The sequence below is a fragment of the Hyperolius riggenbachi genome, chromosome 2 (assembly GCF_040937935.1).
Source record: "Hyperolius riggenbachi isolate aHypRig1 chromosome 2, aHypRig1.pri, whole genome shotgun sequence".
In the NCBI taxonomy this organism is placed as follows: Eukaryota; Metazoa; Chordata; class Amphibia; order Anura; family Hyperoliidae; genus Hyperolius; species Hyperolius riggenbachi.
The window spans coordinates 460,179,084-460,195,830 of record NC_090647.1 but is presented as its reverse complement, the minus strand read 5'-3'; the positions used below and the strand labels follow the sequence as shown (position 1 = coordinate 460,195,830).

Genomic DNA, 16,747 nt, shown 5'->3' with positions numbered 1-16,747 from the left:
CATCAATTAAATGTATTGCTAAACTTCAGAAATTAAAAATAGGTTCATGTACAGAAATGAGTTAATGAGATGCAGAGAGAATGTGCTTAATTTCCAGTTTCGAAACAAAACTGCTAGAGACGGTGGTAAATTCAGGCCTGCTCTACAGTATTTGCCCGACCCGCCCCAATGCAGAGTTCAGCAAGGAAAGATGCTAAAGCTATAGTTAGCTGTCCTTTCACTGACTCCTGCATAATCTCTGTTCACAAGTCTTAGTCATGTGACATTTACTTTATGTCACATGACTGATGACAGAGAGAGATTTTGTGAGAACTTAACCGCATGGCAAATGAACAGGTAGATAAATTTACTTCAGTATGCTTCCTGGATGAGCTCTGTATTGGGGAGCACATGCAATGGGCAGCATATAATGGGGTACATGTAATATCTCCACACAGAAGAAATACAAGTAAGAAAGGAGCTTTCTTTGAGTAATGTTAAGCACAAGAGAGAGGAAAGTTAAGGGCTAGGCATGGATGAGGAAAGTTAGGCTCTGTCCACATAGAGGCTGTTATTATTTACCTGCACAACGACATTTAAATCAAGCTGGTGTCTCCCTGTGCATGCATCCTGGAAATTGCATACCTCTTAATTGTTTTCACATGCGCACGCACATAATGGACTATCCACAGGACACAGGCAACAAGACTTGGCACCTACTATTATGCACATACACAGGGGCACCTTGCACAGGAATGCATTTGTGCAGTCATAGGCCACACCCACATTGTCACCAGTCTAGAATATGTAAGGGCAGTTCAGATTGCAGGACACCACTGTATACTTGGCAGCTCAGGGTACATCTGTGTCTGTTACTTTAGCCTTATATTGTGTGTCTCTAGACACACAAAGCAAGTTGGAACACTAAAATAAAAAAATAAAAACTATATTGCATATTATTCCGTTTCAGAAATAGAGGACATTAGCTTCCAAAATTAATTGCATGCAACAGCATTTCTGTGCTAGACCATTTCACTAGCATTGAGGTTTCATCTGTAGAAAGGGTCCCTACTCTACCTATACCAGTGAGGGCCTGAGCCCACAGCTGCGGTTTTTAAAAATGCATATAAAAGCATGCATTTTTTTAAGCATTTTAAAACACATTCAAATGCTTTAAAAACGCATTTGAAAGCACTTTAAAACGCATGCCTTTTTAAAAACGCAGCATTGAGCTCATGCTCTCAGCAAGCAAATATTTCAAGCTCTTTAATCTGAGATTCACACTTGCCCAACCTCTGCTAGTCTGACCATTTACGATAGTTTGCCATCAATCCTGACCTTTAAGCTTGTCTTGTAACCAGGTACCCTCCAGACACAACCTGCAACTACCTGTCTGCCCTACTATTTGGGATAGAGGCATTAGAGATACTGTATGTATAGTCAGCAGAAATGAAGAATATTGGAGTTTAGCAATAAACTGCTATATATTCCTTCAAGTCAAACTGCAGCGCTACACCAGCATCAAAAACTGATGTGCAGTACTGCCCAAAGCACTCATTTCAGACAGCTGTAGGGTCACCTTTATCCCTAAAATTATCTCTAATGTGCAGTCATTGCTACAGCAGTCACATTTGTAATTCATTTCACTTGGCTTCCCCGATATGCTCCCAAGCAGGAGAGCATTCTGAATGCTCTTTCAGTGTTTGGATATGTCACAACTGAAGCTTCACTGACTATTGCCTAAACATCTCAAACAGAATCAAGTCTTGGCAATATTTCCTCCTATGGCCACTGAAATACACAACTCATATCCCTCCTAAAGCCATAATCCTCCTCATCATTGAAGGTGGTGACAAACTTTAAAGAATCTCCAGGATAACAGGAAAGATTATTGCTGTGAATACGTCTTAACCACCCTGGCGTTCTGATTAAATCGCCAGGGTGGCTGCGGGAGGGTTTTTTTTAAATTAAAAAAAAACTATTTCATGCAGCCAACTGAAAGTTGGCTGCATGAAAGCCCACTAGAGGGCGCTCCGGAGGCGATCTTCCGATCGCCTCCGGCGCCCAGAATAAACAAGGAAGGCCGCAATGAGCGGCCTTCCTTGTTTTGCTTATATCGTCGCCATAGCGACGAGCAGAGTGACGTCATCGACGTCAGCCGACGTCCTGACGTCAGCCGCCTCCGATCCAGCCCTTAGCGCTGGCCGGAACTTTTTGTTCCGGCTACGCTGGGCTCAGGCGGCTGGGGGGACCCTCTTTCGCCGCTGCTCGCGGCGGATCGCCGCAGAGCGGCGGCGATCAGGCAGCACACGCGGCTGGCAAAGTGCCGGCTGCGTGTGCTGCTTTTTATTTGATGAAAATCGGCCCAGCAGGGCCTGAGCGGCGACCTCCGGCGGTGTTGGACGAGCTGAGCTCGTCCAGACCGCTCAGGTGGTTAAAGGGCCAGTCCACTCAAAGTGGTATTCCAGGATTTGGTCAAAACTAAAACAACTGGTGGCGTCTTAACCACATTTCCCGACCGCCGTATATACAATTGGCGGCCGGGAAGTGGACGCCGCAAGGACCGCCGTATTGACAATTGGCGGCGGTCCTTGTATGGGCATGGGCGGAGCGATCGCGTCATCCGTGACGCGATCCTCCGCCTCCGCCTGGCGCCGCTCACCCGCCGCAACATCCCGCCGGCCATACGGAAGCGCCGGCGGGATGTCAACCCGACGATCGCCGCATACAAAGTGTATAATACAGGCTGCCTCCTGCCCTGGTGGTCCCAATGTCCGAGGGACCACCAGGGCAGGCTGCAGCCACCCTAGTCTGCACCAAGCACACTGATTTCCCCCCCCCCTGCCCCAGATCGCCCACAGCACCCATCAGACCCCCCCCCCGTGCCCACCCCCCAGACCCCTGTTTGCACCCAATCACCCCCCTAATCACCCATCAATCACTCCCTGTCATTATCTGTCAACGCTATTATTTTTTTTATCCCCCCCTGCCCCCCGCTCCCTCCTGATCACCCCCCCACCCCTCAGATTCTCCCCAGACCCCCCCCCCCCCCAGACCCCCCCCATGTACTGTATGCATCTATCCCCCCTGATCACCTGTCAATCACCTGTCCATCACCTGTCAATCACCCGTCAATCACCCCATGTCACTGCCACCCATCAATCAGCCCCTAACCTGCCCCTTGCGGGCAATCTGATCACCCCCCCACACCAATAGATCGCCCGCAGATCCGACATCAGATCACCTCCCAAATCCATTGTTTACATCTATTCTCTCCTCTAAACACCCACTAATTACCCATCAATCACCCATCAATCACCCCCTATCACCACCTGTCACTTTTACCTATCAGATCAGACCCTAATCTGCCCCTTGCGGGCACCCAATCACCCGCCCACACGCTCAGATTGCCCTCTGACCCCCCCTTATCAATTCACCAGTGCATTAATTACATCTGTTCTTCCCTGTAATAACCCACTGATCACCTGTCAATCACCTGCCAATCACCTATCACTCATCAATCACCCCCTGTCACTGCCACCCATCAATCAGCCCCTAACCTGCCCCTTGCGGGCAATCTGATCACCCACCCACACCATTAGATTGCCCGCAAACCTGCCGTCAGATTACCTCCCAAATGTATTATTTACATCGGTTATCTTCTCTAAACACCCACTAATTACCCATCAATCACCCATCAATCACCCCCTATCACCAACCGTCACTGTTACCTATCAGATCAGACCCTAATCTGCCCCTTGCGGGCACCCAATCACCCGCCCACACGCTCAGATTGCCCTCAGACCCCCCCTTTATAAATTCGCCAGTGCATTAATTACATCTGGCCTTCCCTGTAATAACCCACTGATCACCTGCCAATCACCTATCACCCATTATTATTATTATTATTATTATTATTATTTATTGTATTTATAAAGCGCCAACATATTACGCAGCGCTGGACAATAAATATATACAATGATACAAGGATGACATACATAGGGTTATACACATAGAACAAAGTTATACATACAAATTGTACAAAATACATGATCATGCAATATGGGCTGGTTAGGTAGGCCCAGTAATACAAGTACAGGCTGTCATAGGACAGGAGCACATGATCCTGTAGATTACACTAGGGAGTGGAGGACCCTGCCAGAGGCTTACAATCTAAAGGGAGGGGTGGAAACACTAGGTGGGGCTGTTAAATATTCCTTAGAGAGTTACTGTGTGGTAGGAGGTGGGTAGGCCATCATAAAGAGGTGGGTTTTGAGGGCTTGCTTGAATGTGTTGAAAGAGGGAGCAAGTCTGATGGGTGGTGGAAGGGCATTCCAGAGGGTGGGGGCAGCTCTTGAGAAATCCTGCAGGCGGGCATGGTAGTGTGAGATGCGCGGGTGGTGAGGCGAAGGTCGTTGGAGGAACGGAGGGGGCGTCCTGGTGTATACTTGTGAACAAGCTGCGAGATGTAGGTAGGGCATGTTTTGTGCACAGATTTATACGCCAGGGATAGAATCTTGAAACTTATCCTGAGACGGATAGGGAGCCAGTGCAGGGATTCACAAAGGGGAGATGTGGATGCAGAGCGGTGCGAAGAATGGATGAGTCTTGCAGCCGCGTTCATCACTGATTGAAGGGGGGCAGTGCGTTTCAGGGGGAGGCCAGAAAGGAGTGAGTTACAGTAATCAAGGCGGGAGATGATGAGGGCATGGATGAGCAGTTTGGTCGTGTCCGGGGTTAAGAATGGGCGGATCTTGGAGATATTACGGAGGTGGAAATTGCAGGCTCTTGTGATGTTTTGGATGTGTGGGATGAAGGAGAGGTCAGAGTCCAAGGTGACACCCAGGCAGCGGGCCTGGGAGGTAGGGAGAATGGTTGTGTTGTCGATTGTGAGGTGGAAACCTGGGATGGGTGCAGCAGCATGGGGTGGAAGGATCAGGAGCTCAGTTTTGCCTAGGTTAAGCTTTAGGAACCTAGCTGACATCCAGGAGGAAATTGCTGAGAGACACGAGGAGACCTTGTTTATGGTGGTGGCTGAGAGATCGGGGGTATGGAGGTAAATCTGAGTGTCATCTGCATAAAGGTGGTAATTGAAGCCCAGGGAGGAGATAAGCTTGCCAATTGAGGAAGTGTATATGGAGAAAAGAAGGGGGCCTAGAACAGAGCCCTGGGGGACCCCAACTGAAAGGGGGGCAGGAGTTGAGGAGGAGCCATTGAAGGAAGTGGTGAAGGAGCGATTGGATAGGTAGGAGGAGATCCAGGCCAAGGCAAGCCCATGGATGCCCATGGACTGTAGTGATTGGAGGAGGAGGGAGTGGTCAACAGTGTCAAATGCTGCAGAGAGGTCAAGGAGGAGCAGGATGGAATAACTGCCTTTGGCCTTTGCAAGGGTAAGGTCGTTGACCACCTTGGCGAGGGCTGTTTCAGTTGAGTGCGCAGGTCGGAATCCAGACTGTAGGGGGTCAAGTAGGGCATTGGTGTTGATGTATTGGGTAATGCGCTGGTGGACTAGGCGTTCGAGGAGTTTAAAAGCATAGGGAAGGAGGGAGATTGGGCGGTAGTTTGAGGGTAGGGATGGGTCGAGTGAGGGTTTTTTCAGCAGGGGAAGCACAGTGGCCTGTTTGAATGCTTTGGGGAAGATGCCTGTGGAAAGGGAGAGATTGAACAAGGAGGTGAGGACTGGGGCCAGGTCAGAGAAGTGGGGACGAAGAGTATTCGCGGGTACCGGATCACAGGGAGAGGATGTGGGGGGGGAAGTCACTAGCAGCAGGCTGACTTCATCAATGGTGGCAGGAGCAAAAGAGGCGAGGGGTGGATGAGACAAGGGAGCCGCTGGGAGGGAAGGCAAGGGGACAACCTGAGACGCATTGGTAAGGGAGGGATGGAGGAGGGAAATTTCATTGCGTATTGTTGCAATTTTAGTGGTGAAGTGGTTGGCAAGGTCATTGGCTGAGAGGGAGGAGCTGGGAGGGGGAGGAGTGGGGTTGAGGAGGGAATTGAAGGTAGCAAAAAGCTGTCGAGGGTTGGAAGCTTGGGTTACAATCAGTGCTGCAAAGTACCTTTGTTTAGCCTCGGAGAGGGCAGTGTGGAAGAGTAACAGTTTGGCCTTGTAATCTAGGAAGTCAGCATTGAGATGTAATTTCCTCCATTTCCGTTCGGCTGCTCGAGTTTCTTTCCTGAGGTTACGTGTGTGGGTGTTGTGCCAGGGTTGGGGGTTGGGGGGCTTGATAGGGCGGAAGATTGAGGGGGCAGCTTGATCTAAAGCAGATGAGAGGGCAAGGTTATATTGTGCAGCCGCTTCATTGGGGCATGTTAGGGTGGGTAGGTGGGAGGAGAGGGAGAGAAGGGGACTTGCTAGGACATTTGGGCTGAGATTACGTAGGTCTTTCTGCCATCGACCAGGCTGAGGGGTGGGGAGAGAAGTTGTTGGTGGGGAGATAGTGAATGTGAGGAGGTGATGGTCAGAGATAGGGAAAGGTGCAATGTCCAGGTTGCTGAGGGAGGTGGACTTTGAGAATATGAGGTCAAGAGTATGACCAGCGCGGTGGGTGGTGGAATTTGTGTGCTGAGAGAGACCAAGGGATTTGGTGAGGGAGAGTAGCTGCTTGGCAGCAGTGGAGATAGGCTCATCGATAGGTAAGTTGAAATCCCCGAGTATGATGGTGGGGAGGTCAGATGACCCATCAATCACCCCCTGTCACTTCCACCCAACAATCAGCCCCTAACCTGCCCCTTGCGGGCAAACTGATCACCCACCCACACCAATAGATCGCCCGCAGATCCGACATCAGATCACCACCCAAGCGCAGTGTTTCCATCTATTCTCTCCTCTAAACACCCACTAATTACCCATCAATCACCCATCAATCACCCCCTATCACCACCTGTCACTGTTACCCATCAGATCAGACCCTAATCTGCCCCTTGCGGGCACCCAATCGCCCGCCTACACGCTCAGATTGCCCTCAGACCCCCCCTTATCAATTCGCCAGTGCAATATTTACATCTGTTCTCCCTGTAATAACCCACTGATTACCTGTCAATCACCTATCAATCACCCATCAATCACCCCCTGTCACTGCCACCCATCAATCACCCCCTGTCACTGCCGCCCATCAATCACCCGCTGTCACTGCCACCCATCAATCACCCGCTGTCACTGCCACCCATCAATCAGCCCCTAACCTGCCCCTTGCGGGCAATCTGATCACCCACCCACACCAATAGATCGCCCGCAGATCCGACGTCCGGTCACCTCCCAAGTGCAGTGTTTACATCTGTTCTCTACCCTAAACACCCACTAATTACCCATCAATCACCCCCTGTCACTGCTACCTATCAGATTAGACCCCTATCTGCCCCTAGGGCACTCAATCACCCGCCCACACCCTCAGAATGCCCTCAGACCCCAGCCCTGATCACCTCGCCAGTGCATTGCTTGCATCTATTCCCCCCTCTAATCACACCTTGAGACACCCATCAATCACCTCCTGTCACCCCCTAGCACACCTACCCATCAGATCAGGCCCCAATTTGCCCCGTGTGGGCTCCTGATCACTCGGCCAAACCCTCAGATCCCCCTCAGACCCCCTTCCGATCACCTCCCCAGTGCATTGATTGCATCTATTTTCCCCTCTAACCACCCCCTGAGACACCCATCAATCACCTCCTGTCACCCCCCTAGCACTCCTATCCATCAGATCAGGCCCAATACAACCTGTCATCTAAAAGGCCACCCTGCTTATGACCGGTTCCACAAAATTCGGCCCCTCATAGACCACCTGTCATCAAAATTTGCAGATGCTTATACCCCTGAACAGTCATTTTGAGACATTTGGTTTCCAGACTACTCACGGTTTTGGGCCTGTAAAATGCCAGGGCGGTATAGGAACCCCACAAGTGACCCCATTTTAGAAAAAAAGACACCCCAAGGTATTCTGTTAGGTGTATGACGAGTTCATAGAAGATTTTATTTTTTTGTCAAAAGTTAGCGGAAATTAATTTTTATTGGTTTTTTTTTCACAAAGTGTCATTTTTCACTAACTTGTGACAAAAAATAAAATCTTCTATGAACTCGCCATACACCTAACGGAATACCTTGGGGTGTCTTCTTTCTAAAATGGGGTCACTTGTGGGGTTTCTATACTGCCCTTGCATTTTAGGGGCCCTAAACCGCGAGGAGTAGTCTAGAAAACAAATGCCTCAAAATGACCTGTGAATAGGACGTTGGGCCCCTTAGCGCACCTAGGCTGCAAAAAAGTGTCACACATGTGGTACCGCCGTACTCAGAAAAAGTAGTATAATGTGTTTTGGGGTGTATTTTTACACATACCCATGCTGGGTGGGAGAAATTTCTATGTAAATGGACAATTGTGTGTAAAAAAATCAAACAATTGTCATTTACAGAGATATTTCTCCCACTTAGCATGGGTATGTGTAAAATTACACCCCAAAACGCATTATACTACTTCTCCTGAGTACGGCGGTACCACATGTGTGGCACTTTTTTTTACACCCTAAGTACGCTAAGGGGCCCAAAGTCCAATGAGTACCTTTAGGATTTCGCAGGTCATTTTGCGACATTTGGTTTCAAGACTACTCCTCACGGTTTAGGGCCCCTAAAATGCCAGGGCAGTATAGGAACCCCACAAATGACCCCATTTTAGAAAGAGGACCCCCCAAGGTATTCCGTTAGTAGTATGGCGAGTTCATAGAAGATTTTATTTTTTGTCACAAGTTAGCGGAAATTGATTTTAATTGTGTTTTTTCACAAAGTGTCATTTTCCGCTAACTTTTGACAAAAAATAAAATCTTCTATGAACACACCATACTCCTAACGGAATACCTTGGGGTGTCTTCTTTCTAAAATGGGGTCATTTGTGGGGTTCCTATACTGCCCTGGCATTTTAGGGGCCCTAAACCGTGAGGAGTAGTCTTGAAACGAAATTTCTCAAAATGACCTGTGAAATCCTAAAGGTACTCATTGGACTTTGGGCCCTTTAGCGCAGTTAGGGTGCAAAAAAGTGCCACACATGTGGTATCGCCGTACTCAGGAGAAGTAGTATAATGTGTTTTGTGGTGTATTTTTACACATACCCATGCTGAGTGGGAGAAGATCTCTGTAAATAGACAATTGTGTGTAAAAAAAATGAACAAATTGTCATTTACAGAGATATTTCTCCCACCCAGCATGGGTATGTGTAAAAATACACCCCAAAACACATTATACTACTTCTCCTGAGTACGGCAATACGACATGTGTGGCACTTTTTTGCAGCCTAACTGCGCTAAGGGGTCCAAAGTCCAATGAGCACCTTTAGGCTTTACAGGGGTGCTTACAATTTCGCACACCCCCCAAAATGTCAGGACAGTAAACACACCCCACAAATGACCCCATTTTGGAAAGTAGACCCTTCAAGGTATTCAGAGAGGGGCATGGTGAGTCCGTGGCAGATTTCATTTTTTTTTTGTCGCAAGTTAGAAGAAATGGAAACTTTTTTTTTTTTTCTCACAAAGTGTCATTTTCCGCTTACTTGTGACAAAAAATAATATCTTCTATGAACTCACTATGCCTCTCAGTGAATACTTTGGGATGTCTTCTTTCCAAAATGGGGTAATTTGGGGGGTATTTATACTATCCTGGAATTCTAGCCCCTCATGAAACATGACAGGGGGTCAGAAAAGTCATAGATGCTTGAAAATGAGAAAATTCACTTTTTGCACCATAGTTTGTAAACGCTATAACTTTTACCCAAACCAATAAATATACACTGAATGGGTTTTTTTTCATCAAAAACATGTTTGTCCACATTTGTGGCGCTGCATGTATACAGAAATTTTACTTTATTTGAAAACTGTCAGCACAGAAAGTTAAAAAAAATCATTTTTTTGCCAAAATTCATGTCTTTTTTGATGAATATAATAAAAAGTAAAAATCGCAGGAGCAATCAAATAGCACCAAAAGAAAGCTTTATTAGTGACAAGAAAAGGAGCCAAAATTTATTTAGGTGGTAGGTTGTATGAGCGAGCAATAAACCGTGAAAGCTGCAGTGGTCTGAATGGAAAAAAAGTGGCCGGTCCTTAAGGGGTAGAAAGCCCTAGGTCCTCAAGTGGTTAAATGTTTCAACAAATGTTCTCTATAATGAAAAACAAATGGGATACCCATCAATCACAAACATCTAGGGTTCCATAAGAGATGTAAGAGAGGATTTATCAATTCAACTCATCAATATTATATTTACAAAATTGAAACATCAATTTTGGGGTCTTTAATTAAAGTGGAAATCCAGTTAAGACATTTTAAGCTTTGTTTTAAGTACAATCAGATCAGGACTATTTGTTCAGGTTTTCATTCCTGCAGTACATAGTTCTAGTGTGTTGGCCATCAAATCATGGAGGCCTAGTCAGCCATTCTGTTGGGCTGCTGATCATATCACTCGGTTTTCCTTAAAGGGAACCTTAACTGAATGGGGGGTAAAGAGTTTTACTTACCTGGGGCTATTACCAGCCCCCTGCAGCAGTCCTGTGCCCTCGGCGCCGCTCTGGAATCCTCTGGTCCCCCGCTGTCACTTAGTTTCGTTTTTGACGACTCACCAGTCGCCGGCCGCCATGCGTATTATTGGACGCATTCACCAATGCAATTAGCGCTTTTGCGGACCGCAACGCGTACAAAAATACGCGTTGCCGCATTCCGCACGCATAGAGAGCCGGCAACGCGTATTTTTGTACGCGGTACGCAATAGCGCTAATTGCATTGGTGAATGCGTCCAATAATACGCATGGCGGCCGGCGACTGGTGAGTCGTCAAAAACGAAACTAAGTGACAGCGGGGGACCAGAGGATTTCAGAGCGGCGCCGAGGGCACAGGACTGCTGCAGGGGGCTGGTAATAGCCCAAGGTAAGTAAAACTCTTTACCCCCCGTTCAGTTAAGGTTCCCTTTAAAGAAAAGGTCTTGAAGTGTCTTTGGATTGGATGTTTAACTGGGATAACGTTTAATGTATACCTTTAAAAACTGCTTTTCCTTTAAAAATTAAAATGAGACTGTTTCACTGAAAACTACTACAAACACATATTAGAGCTCAACAAGACTTTCTTTACAGTTTAATGTTATTAAAATGTAAATTTCCCTTTCAGTTTGTGTCCATCTGATGTTCAAACTCTAACCTAAAAATCTCCCTTCTAGTAACTAGCTTCATAGAGGCGGAGCTTTTTAATAATTTTTAGCAATCGGATGATCGGATCAATCCATTGAGTAGAAGCACTGCCACACCGAAGTAGTTAATTGGGGCACCCACGATATGTAGCCACAGTTTGCATAAAGGACCCCGATGCCCACTATCTAATCGGGTGTCTCCACCACCCATATTACCTGTAATAACCATTAGATTGTGGCTATTAACATAGGCAGCATCTATATTATCGGTTAGGTATTCGAAGTCAGGATTAGGCATTAGTGGATGGGGTCTAAGGGCTAGGCATCACGGGAGAGGGAGGGGGGCGGGGATTAGGATTAGCATCGGCGAGGGGGTCTTAGAGTTAGGGACTGCTGGGGACTCTTAGGGTTAGGCATCGCCAGGGGCATCCTTAGTGTTAGGCATTGAGGCGGGATTGGTTAGGAATAGGCATCGAGAGAGAGGGCTCATGTGAGAGTAAGGTTAGACCATAGTAAAAAATTGGCAAAGATTAATGATATTCTACTATAAAAATTCAGTAGTGAAATATTGGTAATTTATCTGATATGCCCCTGGCTGCTTTCTCCAGTGTCCAAATTACTGTAGAGCCCTCTTTAACCAGTTCACCCCCAAGGGTTTTTATCCTAACGGACCAGAGCAATTTTCAGTTGTCAGCGCTCCTCCCTTTTATTCCCTAATAACTTTATTACTACTTATCACAAGAAAATGATCTATACCTCGTTTTTTTCGCCACCAATTAGGCTTTCTGTGGATAGTACATTTTGCTAAGAATTTTTTTATTCTAAATGCATTTTAATGAGAAAAACAGAAAAAAAAAGAAAAAAAATTATTATTTCTCAGTGTTCAGCCTTTATAGTTTTAAAATTAAACATTCTCCTGTGGATAAAACAAACACGTTTTATTTGCCCAGTGGTCCCGATAATTAAACCGTTTAGATTATGTCCCTACCACAATGTATGGCGACAGTATATTATTTTGAAATATAAGTGGTTATTTTTCTGTTTGTTCTGGCCATAATTACAAGCCCCTATGTAATAAATTAAAATTAATTTTCCCCCATAAAATATAGAATAAAAAAAGCTGAGTCCCTAAGGCAACCTTTTTTTTTTTTTAAGCTGATTTTTTTTTTTTTACAAGTGTTTTTTTTGGGGGGGAGGGTTGGAAGTGTAATTTTATTAATGATGTCTATATACTTGAAAACGTATGTATTTTGTAGGTGTAATATACTTTTTGGCCACAAGATGGCGCTGGTGAACACTCATAGGACGTGTTCACTTTTTTTTTTTTTTTTTTTTTTTTTTTTTTACACACTTTATTAAACTGTTACATTTCCTGTTTATGTGAATGGACGTAGCCGCTGTTCGCGGTCACGTCCATTCACTCCAGGCACTGCGATTGGGTAGAGGACTGTTCAGTCCTCTTCCCCAATCGCCCAGCACGGGATCCCGACGGTAATGGCGGCGGTAGCGGCGGACACACGGCGGTAGCAGCGGCGGGAATGCGCGACGTATTAAAACGTCATGTTGCTGTTAATAGCGGTAAGCATGACGTTTTAATACGTTAGGATGGCGGTAAATGGTTAAAAAGAAACCGTGACCAAGAATTGAACTTCATCCCAATCAGTAACTGACACCCCCTTTTACATGAGAAATCTATTCCTTTGCACAAACGGATCAGGGGGCTCTGTATGGCTGATATTGTGGTGAAACCCCTCCCACAACAAACTGAGGACCATGGTCCTGGCAGTTTCCTGTCTGTGAACCTTGCTGCATTGTGGGAACTATCTGTTTACAGCTGTTTCCAACTGCCAAAACAGCAAGCAGCACCTACATGACCTGCCAGCAGTAAAAAGGTCACCATGTGATAAATGGTGTAAATCAGGGATTTAAAAGATTTTACAATGGGCAAACACTGACTAAATCATTTATACATAATTATTGTAAAAATGAAGCACTTTTTTGTTACATTATTTTCACTGGCGTTCCTCTTTAAATGTACGCCTGTTGGACACTTCCATACCATACCATACAGTGTGTTAGGAACCTTGTGGAATAACATCTGGGTTTTACATGTACATGCTTTACATGGCTAAATGTAAGTATAAAGCTGAGCTGAAGGCACTGCATTTATCTCTGCAATACTGAAGCCTCATTTTAATGTATGACATAACAGATTACATGGCCTGTGTTAGTAGTATGACAATTTTTCTTGTACTAAGCAGGCAGCCAAAGTTGCTTAATGCAGTTACATGCCAACAGGGCATACATGATGTTAATGTAATGCAGTTATGTATAGAGTTTATTAAATCATATATATTGCACGTTAGTTATAATGCTCCATGATGGTATAATCAGTACACACTGCTGTTTCATGCTCTCTATTTCATTATGTGTGTCTTCCAGACTCTGAGAATTAACGTCTGTTATTGGAAAGAGAAGATTCCCGGGAGATCTGGCTTGCTGCAGAACTTCCCAACGTTCCTGAGAGTTGTACCAGACGGAGAGATCTATGGCCTACCTTGCCGGGAGTATCCAGGGCTGATTAAGGTAGACGAGACTCAGAAGCGACTTTACTTCCATAATAACGTCTGTTTGAAGTGCAACTAGACCTATTACACTGTCCCATAAGTACCATAAATATGAAAAGGAAAAGGTCATTGATTACTGCAGGCAACAACGGTTCATTCAAGCCACGAATAGACAATTTGCTTCTTTTCCTGTCCAGAAGGCACACCCAGTGCCAGTCTGGGCGTCCATTGCTATCCTGATACACTGTCCTATGCATGTGAATTTGTGTGTGTGTGTGTGTGTGTGTGTAAGGTAGGGGGAGGGGGCAGGAAATTGGAGCACCTGTGGCTAATGGACAATTTCTGTGCTGCTAATGCAAATATCGGCCATTGGGTGACAAAATCAGAACTTTGAGTGCCTGATAAATAGCGCACGCCGGGCCAGTGCAACTGAAATTTTTAGTTTTTTTAAATTATTATTTGGAAATGTATCGTTTGAAATTTTGAAATGTAACATTTTTCAAATTAATTAATTTTTGAAATGTATGGTCTCTGAAATGTATCATTTTGGAGTTTTAAGGAACAGGGGTTTAAGGTTAGGCGTCAGGAAGGGGGGTTTAAGGTTAGGCATCAGGAGGAGGGTTTTAAGGTTAGGCGTCAGGAAGGGGGGTTTAAGGTTAGGCGTCAGGAAGGGGGGGTTTAAGGTTAGGCGTCAGGAAGGGGGGTTTAAGGTTAGGCGTCAGGAAGGGGGGTTTAAGGTTAGGCATCAGGATAGAGGGGGGGGGGGGGTTAAGGTTAGGTATCAGGAAGAGGGGTTTTAAGGTTAGGCATCAGGAAGTGGGGGGGGGGTTAAGGTTAGGTGTCAGGAAGTGGGAAGAGGGTTCTGTGTGAGAGCAGGCTTAGGTTTAGCTGTAGTAAAATATCAAAAACATTTACTTTCATCATTGCCACTGCAAATATTTTTTCATTTGGACGTCAATTCATGACGGTCTATACCGTTAAGACTTATATCAGCTTCACCATGCATCCATTTCTCCTTGTGCCTCTGTTTCTTGCACGAGGGTGGGGCTTCCCTGGGAACAAATAGTTTGTCTGAAATATTCAGCTGTGAGCAAGTGCTTGATTGCTAGCCACCTGTTTTGACAGGCACAACAGATGGAGCATATATACATAAAAAGGGACTTCTGGAGGAGGGCCCGACTAGAGGGAGGGAGGATAGAAGTCGGATCCTTCTGCACTTCTCTGGTGAAGGGGACTCCACATTGCCCCGAAACAATTGTCAGTCTGGTGTTGACACATGCACTGAAGATTAAATAATTTAATTTCAAAACAGTGTGCTAACCAACCTCTGGACTTTTGCTTTTGATATTGTGTGTCGCTTTGCATCCAGGTTATGCATCCCAAAAAAACTTGAAGGTGTGCTACCCCACAAAACCCTTCACTCCATTTAGTTAAAACTTAAATCGGCTTTCAGCTCTTTAAAGGATACTCAAGGTGACGTGACAAGATGAGATAGACATGGGTATGTACAGTGCCTAGCACACAAATAACTATTCTGTGTTCCTTTTTTTCCTTTTTCTGTCTGAAAGAGTTACATTTCAGGTATGTAAGTGACTGACTCAGTCCTGACTCAGACAGGAAGTGACTACAGTGTGACCTTCACTGATAAGAAATTCCAACTATAAAACACTTTCCTAGCTTCATAGAGCAGGAAAGAGATAAAGAGTCAATAGTTCATATATTTTAGCTCTGGCATACTTCAATGAATGTGTCATTGAGCAAAAACAATAAAACAGTTGGAACTTAAAAAGCAGATTTAAATATGAAATAAAACTGTGGAATATCTTAAAAAGTCATTTTTAGGAGACGGAAGATAAGATACAATCATTTATTTCATTAGTTTATTTTCGCCTCGGGTGTCCTTTAAGAATTGTCCCATATTACTCACTGTACCAGCATTACCTGCACACTTCAGTCAATGCTATATACTATCCTATGCCTGTGTCAGTGCACTATTAGACACCCTATTTCACTGACATCACCTCAAGGTTAGAGATGCTCAATGAGTTGCTAATTTATCTGACGTCATGCAAATGCTGTTGCAGTTTGTGTGCATCTTGCAATTGGGCCAATCCAGATCATCCACAACTGCAATTCAGTCAATTATAGCCTTAAAACAACATTTGCATCAAGGCCGATAAAAATTATCATCTCACTGATCCTCTGTAATCAATACCCTTTGCCCTGAATCTGAACTGATTAGCATCATAATAATGTAGTACTAACCTAAAAATCATAGTTGTGTACGGTTTGCCATGTATTGACTTCATCTTTATTTTGTGCTGCAGATATGTTATCATGGTGGGAATGAGGCGGACCCTGATGAGCGAGAGCTTCAAACAAAACCCCCCCAAATCCCTGATGTCCAAATACTCTGTGATTTTGTCAGTAAATACTTTCCTGGCCTGCACCCGAAGCCCGCTGTGATGGAACAATGCATGTACACAGTATGTATCTTCTTGTGAAGAGAATAAAAAAAATCTTGGGTGCTCTGTTAACCACTTGAGGGCCAGAGGTTTATAACCCCCTAGTGACCAGGCCATTTTTTACAATTCTGCACTTCACAACTTTAATGGTTTATTGCTCGGTCATACAGCTTAGCACCCAAATGCATTGTACCCTCTTTTCTTCTTTGTTTAGGAGGTACTGGATTGCTGCTGCTATTAATAGTTTTTTTTATCAATCAAATAAACTGACGTATGTACATTGTATATATATATATATATATATATATATATATATATATATATATATATATATATATATATATATATATATATATATATATATGATTTTTTTTATTCCCTCCCCCCGTCGGCCCTAGACTAACATACATACACTACACTACATATGCCTATGATAATGATTAGATTGTGAGGGACAGTTAAGTGACAAGGCACTCCTTTGTACAGCACTTCCCAAGATAGCAGCGCTATATAATTTTTTTTCTATTATAACTGTTAAAAACAGCCTGCCAGCTTTGATTGCGGCCCGGCAGGCTGATCGCTG

The 16,747-nt window shown here is 45.0% G+C and overlaps 1 protein-coding gene across 1 annotated transcript in view; it reads left to right on the top strand.

The window, feature by feature from the left end:
- Positions 1-16,747, top strand: part of PIPOX (pipecolic acid and sarcosine oxidase) — a 134,270-nt gene that overhangs the window by 112,860 nt on the left and 4,663 nt on the right. Inside the window, exons 5-6 of the mRNA XM_068270133.1 lie at positions 13,575-13,718; positions 16,027-16,185. Of these exons, the coding sequence (XP_068126234.1) occupies positions 13,575-13,718; positions 16,027-16,185 (303 nt within the window). The remainder of the gene's footprint in view (positions 1-13,574; positions 13,719-16,026; positions 16,186-16,747) is intronic.